Source organism: Ranitomeya imitator, chromosome 1 (genome assembly GCF_032444005.1).
Source record: "Ranitomeya imitator isolate aRanImi1 chromosome 1, aRanImi1.pri, whole genome shotgun sequence".
Lineage (NCBI taxonomy): Eukaryota > Metazoa > Chordata > Amphibia > Anura > Dendrobatidae > Ranitomeya > Ranitomeya imitator.
Window position 1 is genome coordinate 583515957 of NC_091282.1, and position 17900 is coordinate 583533856.

The following is a 17900-nucleotide window of genomic DNA, read 5'->3' on the forward strand; positions in this document are numbered from 1 at the left end:
GGGTTAATACACTTCTTGAATGTGGTTTTGAGCACCTTGTGTTGTAAAAATGAGAAATCGCTGGTCAACTTTCAACCCTTATAACTTCCTAACAAAACAATTGCTGGTTCCAAAATTGTGCTGATATAAAGTAGACATGTGGGAAATGTTACTTATTAAGTATTTTGTGTGACATATCTCTGTGATTTAAAGGCATGAAAATTCAAAGTTGGAAAATTGCAAAGTTTTGCCAAATTTCCATTTTTTTCCAAAATGCAAGTCGTATCAAAGAAATCTTACCACTAACCTGAAGTACAAAATGTCACGAGAAAACGCTGTCAGAATCAGTGAATCGATGGGATCCATTGAAGCGTTCCAGAGTTACCTCATAAAGGGACAGTGGTCAGAATTGTAAAAATTGGCCCGGTCATTAACGTGCAAACCACTCTCAGAGGTTAAAAGGGATTTTCAAGGTTTAAAATTCAGCTAACTGAAGCTTATCCCTAGGGTGGCCTCTCAATATCTGTTTCTTAACCATGAAGAAAACCTTTCTGGATCCTTGCTCACTACATTTCTATATCTTGTTTTATTGTGTTTTATTTTTGTAGTGCTTCTCTCTGATTTCTGTTGAATGGTCTGAATGATTGAAAAGCTGAAAACACATACTGTAATTCCTCCATGGTAATATTTTTTAAATGCTATGTATTTAAACTTCAGAATGGTCTAATTTTTAAACATTTTTTTTTGGTAGGAGAGATGATTCAAGATCGGGAATGGGAGGCCGAGATGTGAGTATATTCATAAATTGTCATTCATAAAGCTTGTATTTAGATTTACATGCTTATGGAGGGAGGATATAATGTCAGGACTTTGTGTTCTTATACTTGGCATATGAAACGTACCTGAACACTATCACCTTGGCGTAGCCACGTTTCCCATGGTCGCCTAATGAGCCCATGTCATAAAGCAGAAACGCATGTCAAGGCACGATGTGTGGATTAGTACCATTATTGAACAAAAGATTGTTTAGAAGTATTGATTAACTTAATGGCACTTGTCTGTCTATTGATGTATGATATGTGGATTGGCAATATTAATCATGTCTCTTTGCACTACAGTTGCACGCAAAAGTACTTTGTCTCCTTATTTTTGCTGGTACTTTGTAGTATTTAGGCATATAATATTAAACTTACTCTTGTCTGATTTTTGATAAATTCTACAATTATTATTTATAGGTACTCTGTCATCAGGTTTTACTATATAATTTTACACCTGCACAAAATTCCAGCAGTTTGTCACTTAGTTTACTAGATGCAGCAGTTGGAGAATCGAATTTCTCTGCTACAGATCTAGCAGTGCTCAAATGCTGAGCTCTGTATAACTCTGCCCACGCATGAGTGATTGTCAATATACAGAGCACATAGTTATCTGCCAGACAGCTGCTAGTCGGTGCTGGGGGTATGGTTATACCGAGTCTGAGACACAAGGCAGCCGTGCTTAGCACTTACTGTATTAACAAAAGAACAAAAAGGAGTTGCACAGCTAAAAAAGTCAAATCTGTAATACTTAGATCAAATACATAACGTAGATGATAGTGGGCATTTTTGTATTAGTACATCCTACTATGGGTAAGACTTTTTTTTTGTATCTATTCACTCATTGACACTACAGCTAAAAAAAAGGGCAGCGCCGCTTACTTGCCCAGGTCTCTGAAAAAATGCACTACAGGATGCAGCCAACTCTTATAGCAAAGATGTTTGCAACACAGGTTCAAAATACTAAATAGCCACTCGCAACCTACCAGTTCATGGAGGGGGTGGCTGCTTAGGCTAGTTTCACACTAGCGTCTAGCCAGGCTGCCGCGCCTCTTCATTCAGCTCCGCCTGCGGCTACATGCGGCGTACGCACCCTATCTATAACATTGGGTACGCAGGCCATGCCTCTGTATGCGGATGCCTTCGCATGCGTCATTTTGACGGTGCGGCATCTGCACGGAATTGCAACTCGTTGCGTTAGGCGCAGGTCGTCGCACCAACAAAACGACGCATGCAGAGGCATCCTCATACAGCAGCATGGTCTGCGTACCCATTGTAAAAGATAGGGTGTGCACGCCACTGAAGGCAGAGCTGAATGAAGAGGCGCGGCAGTGGGTGGAGCTTCACAGAGGAAGTCCGCAGCCCGGCTAAACGCTAGTGTGAAACTAGCCTTTGTATACATTTACACAATAACATATGCCTAGTGTCTGGTTCTCAGCCTATTAGTGACACCCCTACTATTCGATTAGGCGTGCTGGCCAGCACACTCCCAATGCATCCCATGCGAACACCCCTATACACATGACCAAACATACTGGGCTTGGCTGCACCCTGAAAAATAGTGCACAAAATACATAAAAATATGTGAGGTATTGGTCGATATTTTGGCCAAGATATGCAGGCTCACAACCCATCGTCAAGGGTCCTCACGCTTGCGAGTCTTATTACTATAGTTAGTAGCAAAGCCACAAAAAGAGGACTAAAAATCCTCCAAAAATTCAAAAATACAGCTGAAAAAGGGCAGCACTGCTTTTTACCTGCCAGGTCTCTGAGCAAATGCACTCATTAACACAAGTACTTACTTTTTATATGTAATTTACATTTATACTATTGCCCTATGATGTGTGATTTTCTGGATTTAATTTTTGGTCTTTTATCTCTCAATGTTAAAATTAACCTGCCCTTAAAATTATAGGCTGTTCATATCTTTGTCACAGTGGGCAAACTTAAAAAATCAGCAAGGGATCAAATACTTATTTCCCCCTTGTATATGGCGTGTTAAAACAATGCATCCGCATACATCCACATGTCCTGCGTACCCAATGTTAGATGGGTACGCAGGACGCATACAGAAGTATGGGGAAGTAGGCGGGGCTTAACTGAGGACGTGCGCAGCCCTTCGCAAAGCCCTGATCGCAAATGTGAATTTAGCCTAGCTGACATGTACATTTATTTTTTTGTTGATGGTTTTCACGATTACCAATTTGGAACACATGACTTTTTGATGACATTTTCTTTCATTTCTTGTGGTGCAGATAAACAAAGTCAGCAATTCCTCCATAGTTTTTTCGTTTTTTTTTTAAGTAGTTGCATTTACAGAGTTTGCATTTGCAGAGTAAATAGTATAACATAATAGTGGTCGTTACGAATATAATTATTTTTTTTGTGGTTTGAGACCTTTTGTTTTTATTAACTCCTTCATGACTCAGCCTATTTTGACCTTAATGACCTCGCTGTTTTAAGCAATTCTGACCAGTGTTCATTTGAGGTAGTAACTCAGGAACGCTTCAATGGATCCTAGCGGTTCTGAGATTGTTTTTTTGTGACATATTGGGCTTCATGTTAGTGCTAAATTTAGGTCAATAATTTTTGCGTTTATTTGCGAAAAAAATGGAAATTTGGCAAATTTTGCAATTTTCAAATTTTGAATTTTTATTCTGTTAAACGAGTTATGTGACACAAAATAGTTAATAACATTACCCACATGTCTCCTTTACATCAGCACAATTTTGGAAAAAAAAATTTATTTATTTTTTGCTAGGAAGTTATAAGGGTTAAAATTTGACCAGCGATTTCTCATTTTTACAACAACATTTACAAAACCATTTTTTTTAGGGACCACCTCACATTTGAAGTCAGTTTGAGCGGTCTATATGGCTGAAAATACTCAAAAGTGACACCATTCTAAAAAATGCACCCCTCAAGGTGCTCAAAACCACATTCAAGAAGTTTATTAACCCTTCAGGTGCTTCACAGCAGCAGAAGCAACATGGAAGGAAAAAATGAACATCTAACTTTTTAGTCACAAAAATGATCTATTAGCAACATTTTTTTTTATTTTCCCAAGGGTAAAAGGAGAAACTGGACCCCAAAAGTTATTGTACAATTTGTCCTGAGAAAGCCGATAACCCATATATGGGGGGAACCACTGTTTGGGCACACGGCAGGGCTTGGAAGGGAAAGAGCGCCATTTGACTTTTTGAATAAAAAATTAGCTCCAATCGTTAGCGGACACCATGTCGCGTTTGGAGAGCCCCTTTGTGCCTAAACATTGGAGCTCCCCCACAAATGATCCATTTTGGAAACTAGACCCCCCATGGAACTTATCTAGATTGTGGTGACCACTTTAAACCCCCAAGTGCTTCACAGAAGTTTATAACGCAGAGCTGTGAAAATAGAAAATCATTTTTCTTTCCTCAAAAATTTTTAGCAAGCAATTTTTTATTTTCTCAAGGGTAACAGGAGAAATTGAACCCCAATAGTTGTTGCCCAGTTTGTCCTGAGTATGCTGATACCCCATATGTGGGGGTAAACCACTGTTTGGGCACATGGGGTTCGGAAGGGAAGTAGTGACGTTTTGAAATGCAGACTTTGATGGAATGGTCTGCGGGCGTCACATTGCGTTTGCAGAGCCCCTGATGTGCCTGAACAGTGGAAACCCCCCACAAATGACCCCAGTTTAGAAACTAGACCCCCCCCCCAAGGAACTTATCTAGGTTTGTGGTGAGCACTTTGAACCCCTAAATGTTTCACAAAATTTTATAATGCAGAGCCGTGAAAATAATCATTTTTTCCCACAAAAATAATTTTTTAGCCCCCATTTTGTTATTTTTCCAAGGGTAACAGGAGAAATTAGATCCCCAAAGTTGTTGTGCAATTTTTCCTGAGTACGCTGATATCCTATATGTTTGGGTAAACCACTGTTTGGGCGCATGTCGGGGCTCGGAAAGGAAGGAGCACCATTTGACTTTTTGAACGCAAGATTGGCTGGAATCAATGGTGGGCGCCATGTTGCGTTTGGAGACCCCTGATGTGCCTAAACAGTGGAAACCCCTCAATTCTAACTCACACACTAACCCCAACACACCCCTAATCCCATCCCTAATCCCAACCCTAACCACAACCTTAACCCCACCACACCCCTAATCCTAACCACAAGCCTAATCTTAACCCTATTTCCAACCCTAACCCTAATTCCAACCCTAACTCTAAGGCTACTTTCACACATCAGGTTTTCAGTGTCAGGCTAAATCCGGCGAATGTTGGAAAAACTGGATCTGGCGCATATTCTGAAAAACTGATGCGACGGATCCGGCCAGCCTAGCTAGATTATTGGATAAAAAAAAAAATTTGGAGCATGCTGAGTTTAAAAAAACGGATCAGGCCACCGGATCCGCCTTTTTCCGTCACCTTCCGGCTCCCTTAGGCTTCCATTCTAGAAAACAGCCGGAAGCGGCAGATCCGGCGCTTCAGGCTTTTTCGCCGGAGACAAAAAACGTTGCAGTGGACATTTTTTCAAGAAACTGGAAGCGGCAACGCAATGTCATCCGGTGCAATCCGGCACTAATACAAGTCTATGGGAAAAAACCTGATCTGGCGGCATAATTCACCTGATCCGTTTTTTTTAAAATTAGCCGGATTTAGCCTGACACTGTAAACCTGATGTGTGAAAGTAGCCTAATTCCAACCCTAACCCTAAGGCTATGTGCCCATGTTATGGATTCGTGTGAGTTTTTTGAAAAATCCGCAGTTAAAAGGCACTGCAGATTTCCAGTGTTTTTTGTGTGGATTTCACCTGCGGATTCCTATTGAGGTGTAAAACGCTGTGGAATCCGCACAAAGAATTGACATGTTGCAGAAAATAAAACGCAGCATTTCCGCGCGGTATTTTCCACACCATGGGCACAGCGGATTTGGTTTTCCATAGGTTTACATGGTACTGTAAACGTGATGGAAAACTGCTACGAATCCGCAGCGGCCAATCTGCTGCGGATCCGCAGCCAAATCCGCACCATGTGCATATAGCCTAATTCTAACCCTATTTCTAACCCTAACTCTAGTTCTAACCCTAGTCCTGACCCTAACCCTAGTTCTAACCCTAGTTCTAACCCTAGTTCTAACCCTAGTTCTAACCCTAACCCTAGTTCTAACCCTAACCCTAGTTCTAACCCTAACCCTAGTTCTAACCCTAACCCTAGTTCTAACCCTAACCCTAGTTCTAACCCTAGTTCTAACCCTAGTTCTAGCCCTAGTTCTAGCCCTAGTTCTAACCCTAGTTCTAGCCCTAGTTCTAACCCTAACCCTAGTTCTAACCCTAGTTCTATCCCTAACCCTAGTTCTATCCCTAACCCTAGTTCTATCCCTAACCCTAGTTCTAACCCTAACCCTAGTTCTAACCCTAACCCCAGTTCTAACCCTAACCCCAGTTCTAACCCTAACCCCAGTTCTAACCCTAACCCCAGTTCTAACCCTAACCCCAGTTCTAACCCTAACCCCAGTTCTAACCCTAACCCCAGTTCTAACCCTAACCCCAGTTCTAACCCTAACCCCAGTTCTAACCCTAACCACAGTTCTAACCCTAACCCCAGTTCTAACCCTAACCCCAGTTCTAACCCTAACCCCAGTTCTAACTCTAACCCTAGTTCTAACCCTAACCCTAGTTCTAACCCTAACCCTAGTTCTAGCCCTAACCCTAGTTCTAGCCCTAGTTCTAACCCTAGCCCTAGTTCTAACACTAACCCTAGTGGAAAAATAAAAGTAAATATATATTTTCTTATTGTCCCTACCTATGGGGGTGATAAAAGGGGGGTTCATGTACTATTTTTTTTTTTTTTTGTTTTGATCACTGTGATAGGTACATTTTGATCACTGTGATAAAACCTGGAATGAATCTGCTGGCTGGATATTTTGGAAGATGGCTGCGCCCATGGAGAAGACGGATGGACACCGGGAGGGACACCGGAGCTCGGTAAGTATTGGGGGTGGGATCGGAGCACGGGGGGAGCAGACAGGAGGACGGAGCACATGACAGGACAGACGACTGGGGAGGAGATCGGTCGCAGGTCCAGATCAGGCTTTCCAGCCATGGCCGATGATATTGCAGCATCAGCCATGGCTGGATTGTAATATTTCACCACGTTTCATAGGTCAAATATTACAAATTGCTCTGATTGTCTGTTTCACTTTCAACAGCCAATCAGAGCAATCGTAGCAATGGGGGGGGCGAAGCCAGCCCCCTCCCTTCCCCCCGGGCTGAAGTACCACTCCCCCTGTCCCTGAAGTTCGGGTGAAATTACAGTTAACCCTTTCACCTGATCTGCAGAGACGCGATCACTCTGTGACACAGCATATGCGTCACATATCGGATTGGCACAGACTTTCATGACGCATACGCTGTCGCAGGTCAGGAAGGGGTTAAAACTGTTTTCATGGTATGTATGTGTACAGTTTTGTAAAATTATTTGCCCCCTTCCTGATTTCTTATTCTTTTGCATATTTTTACACTTTAATACTTAAATTTGTTTGGTGATCTGAAACATTTTAACAAAGATAACACAACTAAATGCAGTTTTTAACCCCCGGGGCTTTTTCTGGTTTTGTTTTTGATTTTCGCTCCCCTCCTTCCCATAACAATTACTTTTTTATTTTGCCGTCAATATGGCCATGTGATGGCTTATTTTTTTGCGGGATGAGTTGTACTTTTGAACGACACCATTGGTTTTACCATATCATGTACTAGAAAACGGGACAAAAATTCCAAGTGTGGTGAAATTGCAAAAAAAAGGCAATTCCATACTTTTTTTTTTGTTTGGCCTTTTTGCTAGGCTCACTAAATGCTAAAACTGACCTGTCACTATGATTCTCCAGGTCGTTACGAGTTCATAGACGCCAAACATGTCTAGGTTCTTTTTTTATCTAGGTGGTAAAAAAAAATTCCAAACTTTGTGCTATTTTTTTTAATTTTTTTAGCAATTTTCCGATACCCGTAGCGTTTCTATTTTTTATCTGGGGTCGGGTGAGGGCTTATTTTTTGCTTGCCGAGCTGACGTATTTAATGATAACAGTGCAGATACGTTCTTTTGATCGCCTACTAATGCAATGTCGCGGCAACCCAAAAAAAAACGTAATTCTGGCGTTTTTAATTTTTTTTTCTCTCTAAACCGTTTAGCGATCAGGTGAATTCCTTTTTCTTTTATTTTTCCTTTATTGATCGGGCGATTATGAACTCGGCTGTACCAAATCTGTGGAGGTTTGATTTTTTTGTTATATTTTGAATGGGGGTGATTTAAACTTTTATTTTTTTCATATTTTTAAACTTTTTTTTTTCCTTTTGCCATGCTTCAATAGCCTCTATGGGAAGCTAGAAGCTGGCATAGCCTGATCAGCTCTCCTACATAGAAGTGATTGCCCCTATGTAGCAGAATTACAGCATTGCTATGAGCGCCGTCCACAGTGTGCTGCTCACAGTAGTCTGGCATCAAAAACCTTAGAGGTATTTAGGAGACCTCTGGTTGTCATGCCGACGCACTGCTGACTCCCGATCACGTGACTGGGTTCAGCTTTGTATGCATTTCTGGCCCGATGGCCGGAAGCTCTTGTTAAATGCTGCTGTCAGTTGGACAGTGGCATTTAGCTAGTTAATAGGCACGAGTGGAATGCGATTCCACCCGCGCCTATTGAAGGCACATGTCGCAGCTTTGAGGTGGCCGGAGCCCACCTCAAAGTGGGGGTACTGACCTCGGATGTGGATGTACTATTCTGTCCGAGGTCACACCCAGGCCTGATTCCTACCACAATTGTTCTCAATTAAGAAATCACTTAAATAATACCTGCCTGACCAAAAGTTCCTCAAAAGCATCATGCCGAAGTCCAAAGAAGTTCTGCAACATAGGCGAAACAAAGTAATTGAGATCTATTTGTCTGGAAAAGGTTGTAAAGCCATTTCTAAAGCTTTGGGACTCCAACGAGCCACAGTGAAGGCAATTATCCACAAATAGTAAAATTATGCAAAGTGGTGAACCTTCCCAGGAGTGGCCAACGGCCCAAAATTACCCCAAGAGCACAGCGATGACTCATCCAAGAGGCCACAAAAGACCCCACAACAACATCCAAAGACCTGCTAGCCTCACTTGCCTCAGTTGAGGTCAGTGTTCATGACTTCCCCATGAGAAAGAGACTGGGCAAAAATGGCCTGCTTGGCAGAGCTCCAAGACGAAAACCACTGCTGAGCAATAAACATAAAGGCTCGTCTGTCTTGCCAGCAGCCCTCTTGATGCTCCCTTAGACTTTTGGGAGAATACTCTGCGGGCTGCCGAGACAAAAGTTAAACTTCTAGTAAGGTGTAAGTCCCATTAAATCTTGTGAAATAACGCAGCATTTTAGAAAAAGACCATCATACCAGCAGTAAAATGTGGTGGTCTATGGCTGTTTTTCTGCTTCAGGACCTGGAAGACTAGCTGTGGTAAATGGAACCATGAGTTCCATAACCCAAAAAAGAAAGACCAGCACTACTCGAATCGCATACCTTTAAGCAGTGATCAAAGGATACGTAGTAGCAGCTGCCAGAAAGGTGCTCTGCCCGAAGAAAGCGTGTTTTGGATGCAGACTGTAGAAGAAAAAAAAATGGTACTCTGAAGCACATTGATTACCTTTGTAACTTTATTGAAGGTAATCTAGTCTGCAGGAACCCCGCTGCCTGACATGTTTTAATCGTGTCTACCAACAATAAAGTTATGAAGGTAATCAAAGTGCTTTAGAGTGCCACCTTCTTTTCTTCTACTGCCCAGGAACAGTGAATTCTGCTGTTTACCAAAAAATCCTGATGGAGAAGGTCTGGCCATCTGTTAGTGATCTCAAGCTGAAGCGCTTATGGGTTATGTGGGAGGACAATGATCCAAAACACACAAGCAAGTCTACCTCTGAATGACTTAAGAAAAACAAAATTTAAGACTTTGGAGTGGCCTAGTCAAAGTCCTGACCTTAATCCGATTGAGAATGCTGTAGCATGACCTTAACCCCTTCCCGACCTTTGACGCCACGTAGGCGTCATGAAAGTCGGTGCCAATCCGACCCATGACGCCTATGTGGCGTCATGGAAAGATCGCGTCCCTGCAGATACGGTGAAAGGGTTAACTCCAATTTCACCCGATCTGCAGGGACAGGGGGAGTGGTAGTTTAGCCCCTGTGGCTACGATCGCTCTGATTGGCAATTTCACTTTCAACAGCCAATCAGAGCGATTTGTAATATTTCACCTATTAAAACTGGTGAAATATTACAATCCAGCCATGGCCGATGCTGCAATATCATCGGCCATGGCTGGAAACACTAATGTGCTCCCACCCCACCGATCGCCCCCCCCCCCCCCCGTGCTCTTGTCCACTCCCCCCGTGCTCCAATCACCCCCCCGTGCTCTGATCCAACCCCCCTGCACTCCGATCCACCCCCGTGCTCCGATCCACCCCCCCGCGCTCCGATCCACCCCCACCTTGCTCTGATCCCCCCCCGTGCTCCACCCCCCCACCCCATCATACTTACCGATCCTCCCGGGGTCCGTCCGTCTTCTCCCTGGGTGCCGCCATCTTCCAAAATGGCATGCGCAGTGCGCCCGCCGAATCTGCCGGCCGGCAGATTCGTTCCAAAGTGCATTTTGATCACTGTGATAGGTTATATCACAGTGATCAAAATAAAAAAAATAGTAAATGCCCCCCCCCCCCGCCCTTTGTCACCCCATAGGTAGGGTCAATAAAAAAATAAAGAATTTTTTTTTTTTTCACTAAGGTTAGAATAGGGTTAGGGTTACGGTATGTGCGCACGTATTCTGGTCCTCTGCGGATTTTTCCGCTGCGGTTTTCATAAATCCGCAGTGCTAAACCGCTGCGGATTTATGGCGGATTTACCGCGTTTTTTCTGCACATTTCACTGCAGTTTTACAACTGCGATTTTCTATTGGAGCAGTTGTAAAACCGCTGCAGAATCCGCAGAAAGAAGTGACATGCTGCGGAATGTAAACCGCTGCGTTTCCGTGCAGTTTTTCTGCAGCATGTGTACAGCGATTTTTGTTTCCCATAGGTTTACATTGAACTGTAAACTCATGGGAAACTGCTGCGGATCCGCAGCATTTTCCGCAGCGTGTGCACATACCTTTAGAATTAGGCTATGTGCTCACGGTGCGGATTTGGCCGCTGCGGATTCGCAGCAGTGTTCCATCAGGTTTACAGTACCATGTAAACCTATGGAAAACCAAATCCGCTGTGCCCATGGTGCGGAAAATACCGCACAGAAACGCTGCGTTGTATTTTCCGCAGCATGTCAATTCTTTCACCTGCGGATTCCTTTTGAGGAACAGGTGTAAAACGCTGCGGAATCCGCGTTTTACACCTGTTCCTCAAAAGGAATCCGCAGGTGAAATCCGCACAAAAAACACTGGAAATCCGCGGTAAATCCGCAAGTAAAATGCAGTGCCTTTTACCCACGGATTTTTCAAAAATGGTGCTGAAAAACACGAATCCGCAACGTGGGCACATAGCCTTAGGGTTAGGGTTGTGGTTAGGGTTGTGATTAGGGTTATGGCTACAGTTGGGGTTAGGGTTAGGGGTGAGTGGGGGTTAGTGTTGGAGGTAGAATTGAGGGGTTTCCTGTTATGGCTGGCAATCAGGCAACACAGCGTGCAGTAATCAGCGCACATACAGATATCTGGCAATAACCCAAAACAATAGGACGAGCTCTGAGACGTGGAATCTCTGTAGACTGCAGTACCTGATCTATCCTCACACAACTATAAGCAGCAGTGGATTGCGCCTATCACTACCTATGCAACTCGGCACTGCCTGAGGAGCTGACTAGCCTGAAGATAGAAATACAAGCCTGACTTACCTCAGAGAAATACCCCAAAGGAATAGGCAGCCCCCACATATAATGACTGTTAGCAAGATGAAAAGACAAACGTAGGAATGAAATAGATTCAGCAAAGTGAGGCCCGATATTCTAGACAGAGCGAGGATAGCAAAGAGAACTATGCAGTCTACAAAAAACCCTAAAACGAAAACCACGCAAAGGGGCAAAAAGACCCACCGTGCCGAACTAACAGCACGGCGGTGCACCCCTTTGCTTCTCAGAGCTTCCAGCAAAAGATAATAACAAGCTGGACAGAAAAAACAGAAAACAAACTAGAAGCACTTATCTAGCAGAGCAGCAGGCCCAAGGAAAGATGCAGTAGCTCAGATCCAACACTGGAACATTGACAAGGAGCAAGGAAGACAGACTCAGGTGGAGCTAAATAGCAAGGCAGCCAACGAGCTCACCAAAACACCTGAGGGAGGAAGCCCAGAGACTGCAATACCACTTGTGACCACAGAAGTGAACTCAGCCACAGAATTCACAACAGTTTCCACTGTTTAGGCACATCAGGGGTCTCCAAACGCAACATGGCGCCACCATTGACTCCAGCCAATCTTGTATTCAAACAGTCAAATGGTGCTCCCTCAATTCCGAGCCCCGATGTGCGCCCAAACAGTGGTTTACCCCCGCATATGGGGTACCAGCATACTCAGGACAAACTGCGCAACAATTCCTGGGGTCCAATTTCTCCTGTTACCCTTGTGAAAATAAAAAAATGCTTGCTAAAACATCATTTTTGAGGAAAGAAAAATGATTTTTTATTTTCACGGCTCTGCGTTGTAAACGTCTGTGAAGCACTTGGGGGTTCAAAGTGCTCACCACATATCTAGATAAGTTCCTTTCGGGGTCTAGTTTCCAAAATGGGGTCACTTGTGGGGGGTTTCTACTGTTTAGCCACATCAGGGGCTCTGCAAACACAACGTGACGCCTGCAGAGCATTCCATCAAAGTCTGCATTTCAAAACGTCACTACTTCACTTCCGAGCCCCGGCATGTGCCCAAACAATAGTTTACCCCCACATATGGGGTATCACCGTACTCAGGAGAAACTGAACAACAAATATTGGGGTCAAATTTCTCCTGCTACCCTTGGGAAAATAAAAATTTCTGGGTTAAATAATTATTTTTGAGGAAAGAAAACGTATTTATTATTTTCACGGCTCTGCATTATAAACTTCTGTGAAGCACTTGGGGGTACAAAGTGCTCACCACACATCTAGATAAGTTCCTTTCGGGGTCTAGTTTCCAAAATGGGGTCACTTGTGGGGGAGCTCCAATGTTTAGGCACACAGGGGCTCTCCAAACGTGACATGGTGTCCGCTAAAGAGTGGAGCCAATTTTTCATTAAAAAAGTCAAATGGCGCTCCTTCCCTTCTAAGCCCTGCCGTGTGCCCAAACAGTGGTTTACCCCCACATATGAGGTATCAGCGTACTCAGGACAAATTGGACAACAACTTTCGTGGTTCAGTTTCTCCTTTTACCATTGGGAAAATAAAAAAATTGTTGCTAAAAGATAATTTTTGTAACTAAAAAGTTAAATGTTCATTTTTACCTTCCATGTTGCTTCTGCTGCTGTGAAGCACCTGAAGGGTTAATAAACTTCTTGAATGTGGTTTTGAGCACCTTGAGGGGTGCATTTTTTAGAATGGTGTCACGTTTGGGTATTTTCAGCCATATAGACCCCTCAAACTGACTTCAAATGTGAGGTGGCCCCTAAAAAAAATGGTTTTGTAAATTTCGTTGTAAAAATGAGAAATCGCTGGTCAAATTTTAACCCTTATAACTTCCTAGCAAAAAAAAATTTTGTTTCCAAAATTGTGCTGATGTAAAGTATACATGTGGGAAATTTTATTTATTAACTATTTTGTGTCACATAACTCTCTGGTTTAACAGAATAAAAATTCAAAATGTGAAAATTGCGAAATTTTCAAAATTTTCGCCAAATTTCCGTTTTTAGCACAAATAAACGCAGAATTTATTGACCTAAATTTACTACTAACATGAAGCCCAATATGTCACGAAAAAACAATCTCAGAACCGCTAGGATCCGTTGAAGCCTTCCTGAGTTATTACCTCATAAAGTGAGGTCAGAATTGCAAAAAACGGCCAGGTCATTAAGGTCAAAATAGGCTGGGTCATGAAGGGGTTAAAAAGGCGGTTCATGCTCGGAAACCCTCCAATGTGGCTGAATAACAATAATTCTGCAATGTGAATACTTTTCTGCCCAATGATGACAGAAATATTCTGGGAGTGATACCTTTATTGGCTAACCAGAAAATAATATGTTAAGCTTTCAGAGCACAGAGGCTCCTTCTTCAGGCAAGATTACAGATAGATTAATAAGAAAAAAGCACAATATTTAAAGAACAGTACAGCAGGAAATTTTTAGGGGGTGGGAAGTGGCAGGAGTCCATACATAAGCCAAGATAATCAAATTGGGCATTTTCTTACAAATGGAGAGATAATGGGAACAATGTTCTTAGTTATCTGGAGTAGGTCAGGTGGAGGTGTGAATTGTATCCATGTAGTGACTCATAAATCCAGGTGTTAAATTGAGTCCTAGTGTCAACGAATTAAACGTATTCATTAGTTTGTATTCCCAAATTTTTCTTTCCCTGTGGTCCTTAAAATTACCTTTTAGTATTAAAGGTACCGTCACATTTAGCGACGTTGCAGCGATCTAGACAACGATCCCGATCGCTGGAGAGCTGTCACACAGACAGCTCTCCAGCGCCCAACTATGCGAAGTCCCCTGGTAACAGCGATGTCTGCGGGAGATCCAGCGACGAAATAAAGTTTTGGCCTTTCTGCTCCGACCAACGATGTCACAGCAGGATCCAGATCGCTGCTGCCTGTCAAACACAACGATATCGCTATCCAGGACGCTGCAACGTCACGGATCGCTAGCGATATCGTTGTGAAGTTGGTCAGTGTGAAGGTACCTTAAGACTTTTAAATCTGTCATACTGTGTCCAGGTCCAGAGAAATGTTTTCCCACAGGTGTGTCCACTTCATTCCTGATTGTGTGTCTGTGTAGGTTCATTAGTTTGTAGTCTTTGCATAGTTTCCCCTATATAAATACTTCCAGGGCACCTGGTACATTGTATCATGTACACCACGCTGGAGGATGTACAAGAAAAGGAACCCATTACCTTATAGTCCTGATTTGTGTTTGGTACACTGACTATATCTGTTGATAATATGTGGCTACACGTTTTGCATTTTTTATTGTTACAGGGGAATGTGCCAGTCACTGTTGGTGATGCGAGGAAACTTCTAACAAGCAAATTCCTTAAGTTAGGGGGCTGTTTATAGGAGAGAAGTGGTAGTTCTGGGAATATGTCTTTCAATTTGTGATCTCTATGGAATAATAATTCTGCAAAGATGAGTGAGCCAAAATTCCTCTAGAGAGTTGTAAAAGACTCGGTTATCACAAACATTTGATTGCAGTTGTTGCTGCTAAGGGTGGCCTAAGCAGTTATTAGGTGTAGGGGACTATCTCATTTTCAAACTGTGCCCTTTAGGTTTTGATTTCTTTTTCCCTCCTTTTTTTTTTTAAATCAAATAGATTTGTATTGATTTCATAAAATGCAATAAACATTTAACAATAACACATGTGTTTTTTAATTCCCCCCCAACATTAACCCCCCCTTTACCCATCCCTTCACCCATCCCTCCCCCTTCATCCCCATCCCTCCCCCCTTTCCCACTTAGACAGCTCACGTCCGTAACATGTCTTGTAGCATTATATACTTTAGTATAATATAGTGTCCTTCACTATGAATTTATATACCATTATTTTATAGGCGAAATCACCTCAGGCCTATTTTCCCTTAATCTCCTCCTAGCCCAATTCCAACCAAGGCGTCCACAATTTGTCATACAGAACCATTTTCCCTCTTTTCTGATATACTCCCTTTTCTAAGGCTATGACCTTCCCCACATAATTGATATATTCTCCCCTCGAGGGAGGCTCCTCTTTCATCCAGTTTCTTGCTATGACCTTCCGAACCATGTATAGCAGTCTAGCGACTGCTATTTTCAATGTGTTATCTACAATTATCTCATCTACATATCCCACCACGCACACCACTGGTTCCCTTGGAATTACACATCTATACACCCCTTCTATCTGGCTAAGAACCAATATCCAAAAAACAGTCAACCTCGGACACGACCAGAGCATGTGAAACATTCCAGCATCATCAATCCTACACCTAGGGCATTCCGAATCGGGTCTCAACCCAGCTCTATATAGAACATCCGGAGACCTATATACTCTCTGTATAAGGTAGAGCTGTGAAAGTCTATATGGCTCATTCATTGATAGCTTTGGTACCCATTCCAAAACAGATTCCCATGTTTCATCCTCCAAATGACCCAACTCTCTTTCCCATTTAGCCCTCGCCCCAAACGGATATCCTAATAAGTAAGTATGGAGTAAGTCCTTATATAGGGAAGAGATAACGCCCTTCGATGTTCCCGCATCGCAGATATATTCCAATACTAAGTCACTTTTGGATTTTGAGGCAATCCCCCCTATTCTGAGCCAAAAAGGCATGTCGAACTTGTGCATATTAACACCCGGATGTCTCGAGGCCATACTCAGACTGCAGCTGGGAAAAGGACTTCAACTCCCGTCGGTCTAAAATCTGATAAACATATCGAATCCCTTTAGCCTGCCATCCTGATATACATCCCATTGCCAGAAATTCTGGTAAATTATTATTAAACCATAGTGGAGTGAACTTGGTAAGACAAGTGGACCCCACGAATATGTTTGACTCTTCCCCATATTTTATATATCAAAAGCAATGTTGGATATATTTTCCCAAGCATCCCAAGGGAGCCATCCTCTAAACACTGTACCGCCGGACTTCTTTTGGTGATCTTCTCTATTAAGAGTTGTACCCCGTTGGCGGACGTCACCTGCTCCCAGCCCTTTAAATGTTGACATTGGGCCGCAAGGAAATATATCTCAGGATTAGGCAAGGCCAGACCCCCCCCCCCCCCCCCTGCATCTTTAGACTGCTGAAGCTTCTCCAACCTAATTCGCGGATGCTGTCTCCCCCACACCAAACTTCTAAATAAGGAGTTAATCAGTTTGAATTTCCCAGGCGAATTATGAAGAATATACAATATTTTAGGCAACCAAATTTTTATTTTGATAAGGTTAACTCGAACCACAACCGACAAATGCAGCTTAGACCAAGCCCCTACCTTAGCCTTAGGAGTTTCCAGTACCGGTGTCAGATTCTTATGCAGGTAATTTGTAATCGGCAAAGAGATTAATATCCCAAGATATTTGAATTGGTCTGCTATCTTACCTTCCGTAGAATCACCCAACTCACCCCCCACATCATCCACCATGAATAAAATTGATTTCTTCTAGTTTATTTTTAGTCCTCATATAGAGCCAAATCCCTCAATGAGCTGCATAGCATTGCTCAATGAGTTATGCAGGTCCCCCAGAAATCTTTTTCCCTCCTTAATAAAGCCCTTCATTTAAAAAAAAAAAAAAAACTGCATTTTGGGTAAAACTTATCTTTGTCTAATATGTTGAAATGTGGTGTTCTGAAACATTTAAGTGTGATTAAATATGCAAAAGAATAGAAAATCAGGGAGGGGAAAACATTTGGCTTTCAAAAGTATTCACCATCTGCCAAAACCTTGGCTTTTTGCCTATTTTGTTATATTGCAACTCCTTTTTTTTCCTAATAGTTTAGTAATCAGATTTGTGTGTGTTATATCAGCACAAAATAGTCTAAGTTGGAGAAGTGAGGTAAATATAGGCATCAATTAAATTTGTGAGATCAAATAACTAAAAATTGGCATGTGCATATGTGTTCATCCCTTCCGTTGAAAGCAATTGCCTTCATAAGTCACATGCTTAGTCAAAGGAACTGCACCTGTTTGTAATCTGTCAGTATATGCACACACCTTTTTCTGAAAGGCCATAGAGGCTGCAATACCATTAAACAAAATGCATCACTAACCAAACACCAAGCACTGGCGCTTACCACTTGAGGTGGGGAAAAAGGGTTCAGAAGCTGCTGGCGGTTAAAACAGGTTCTGTGTATATACCTGGTAAAAAGACGAGTATGCTAGTGAAATAATTGCATAACCGCTGCGCTAGCTGTACTATAGTAGGGATGCAGTAGAGGTGAACAATATCGGAAATGAATTTAGATGAAATTTGCTAGGTACTCA

General features: G+C 42.6%; 1 protein-coding gene across 8 annotated transcripts in view; it reads left to right on the forward strand.

The window, feature by feature from the left end:
* The window catches only part of LOC138680452 (scaffold attachment factor B2-like), a 702355-nt gene that overhangs the window by 485217 nt on the left and 199238 nt on the right, over positions 1-17900 (forward strand). For all 8 annotated transcript variants that reach the window (XR_011321619.1, XR_011321628.1, XM_069767880.1 and 5 more), the window contains exon 15: positions 731-767. Coding sequence is in view for 6 of the 8 variants with exons in the window: in XM_069767880.1 (XP_069623981.1) it covers positions 731-767 (37 nt within the window). In the remaining 2 variants the exon portion in view is untranslated. The remainder of the gene's footprint in view (positions 1-730; positions 768-17900) is intronic.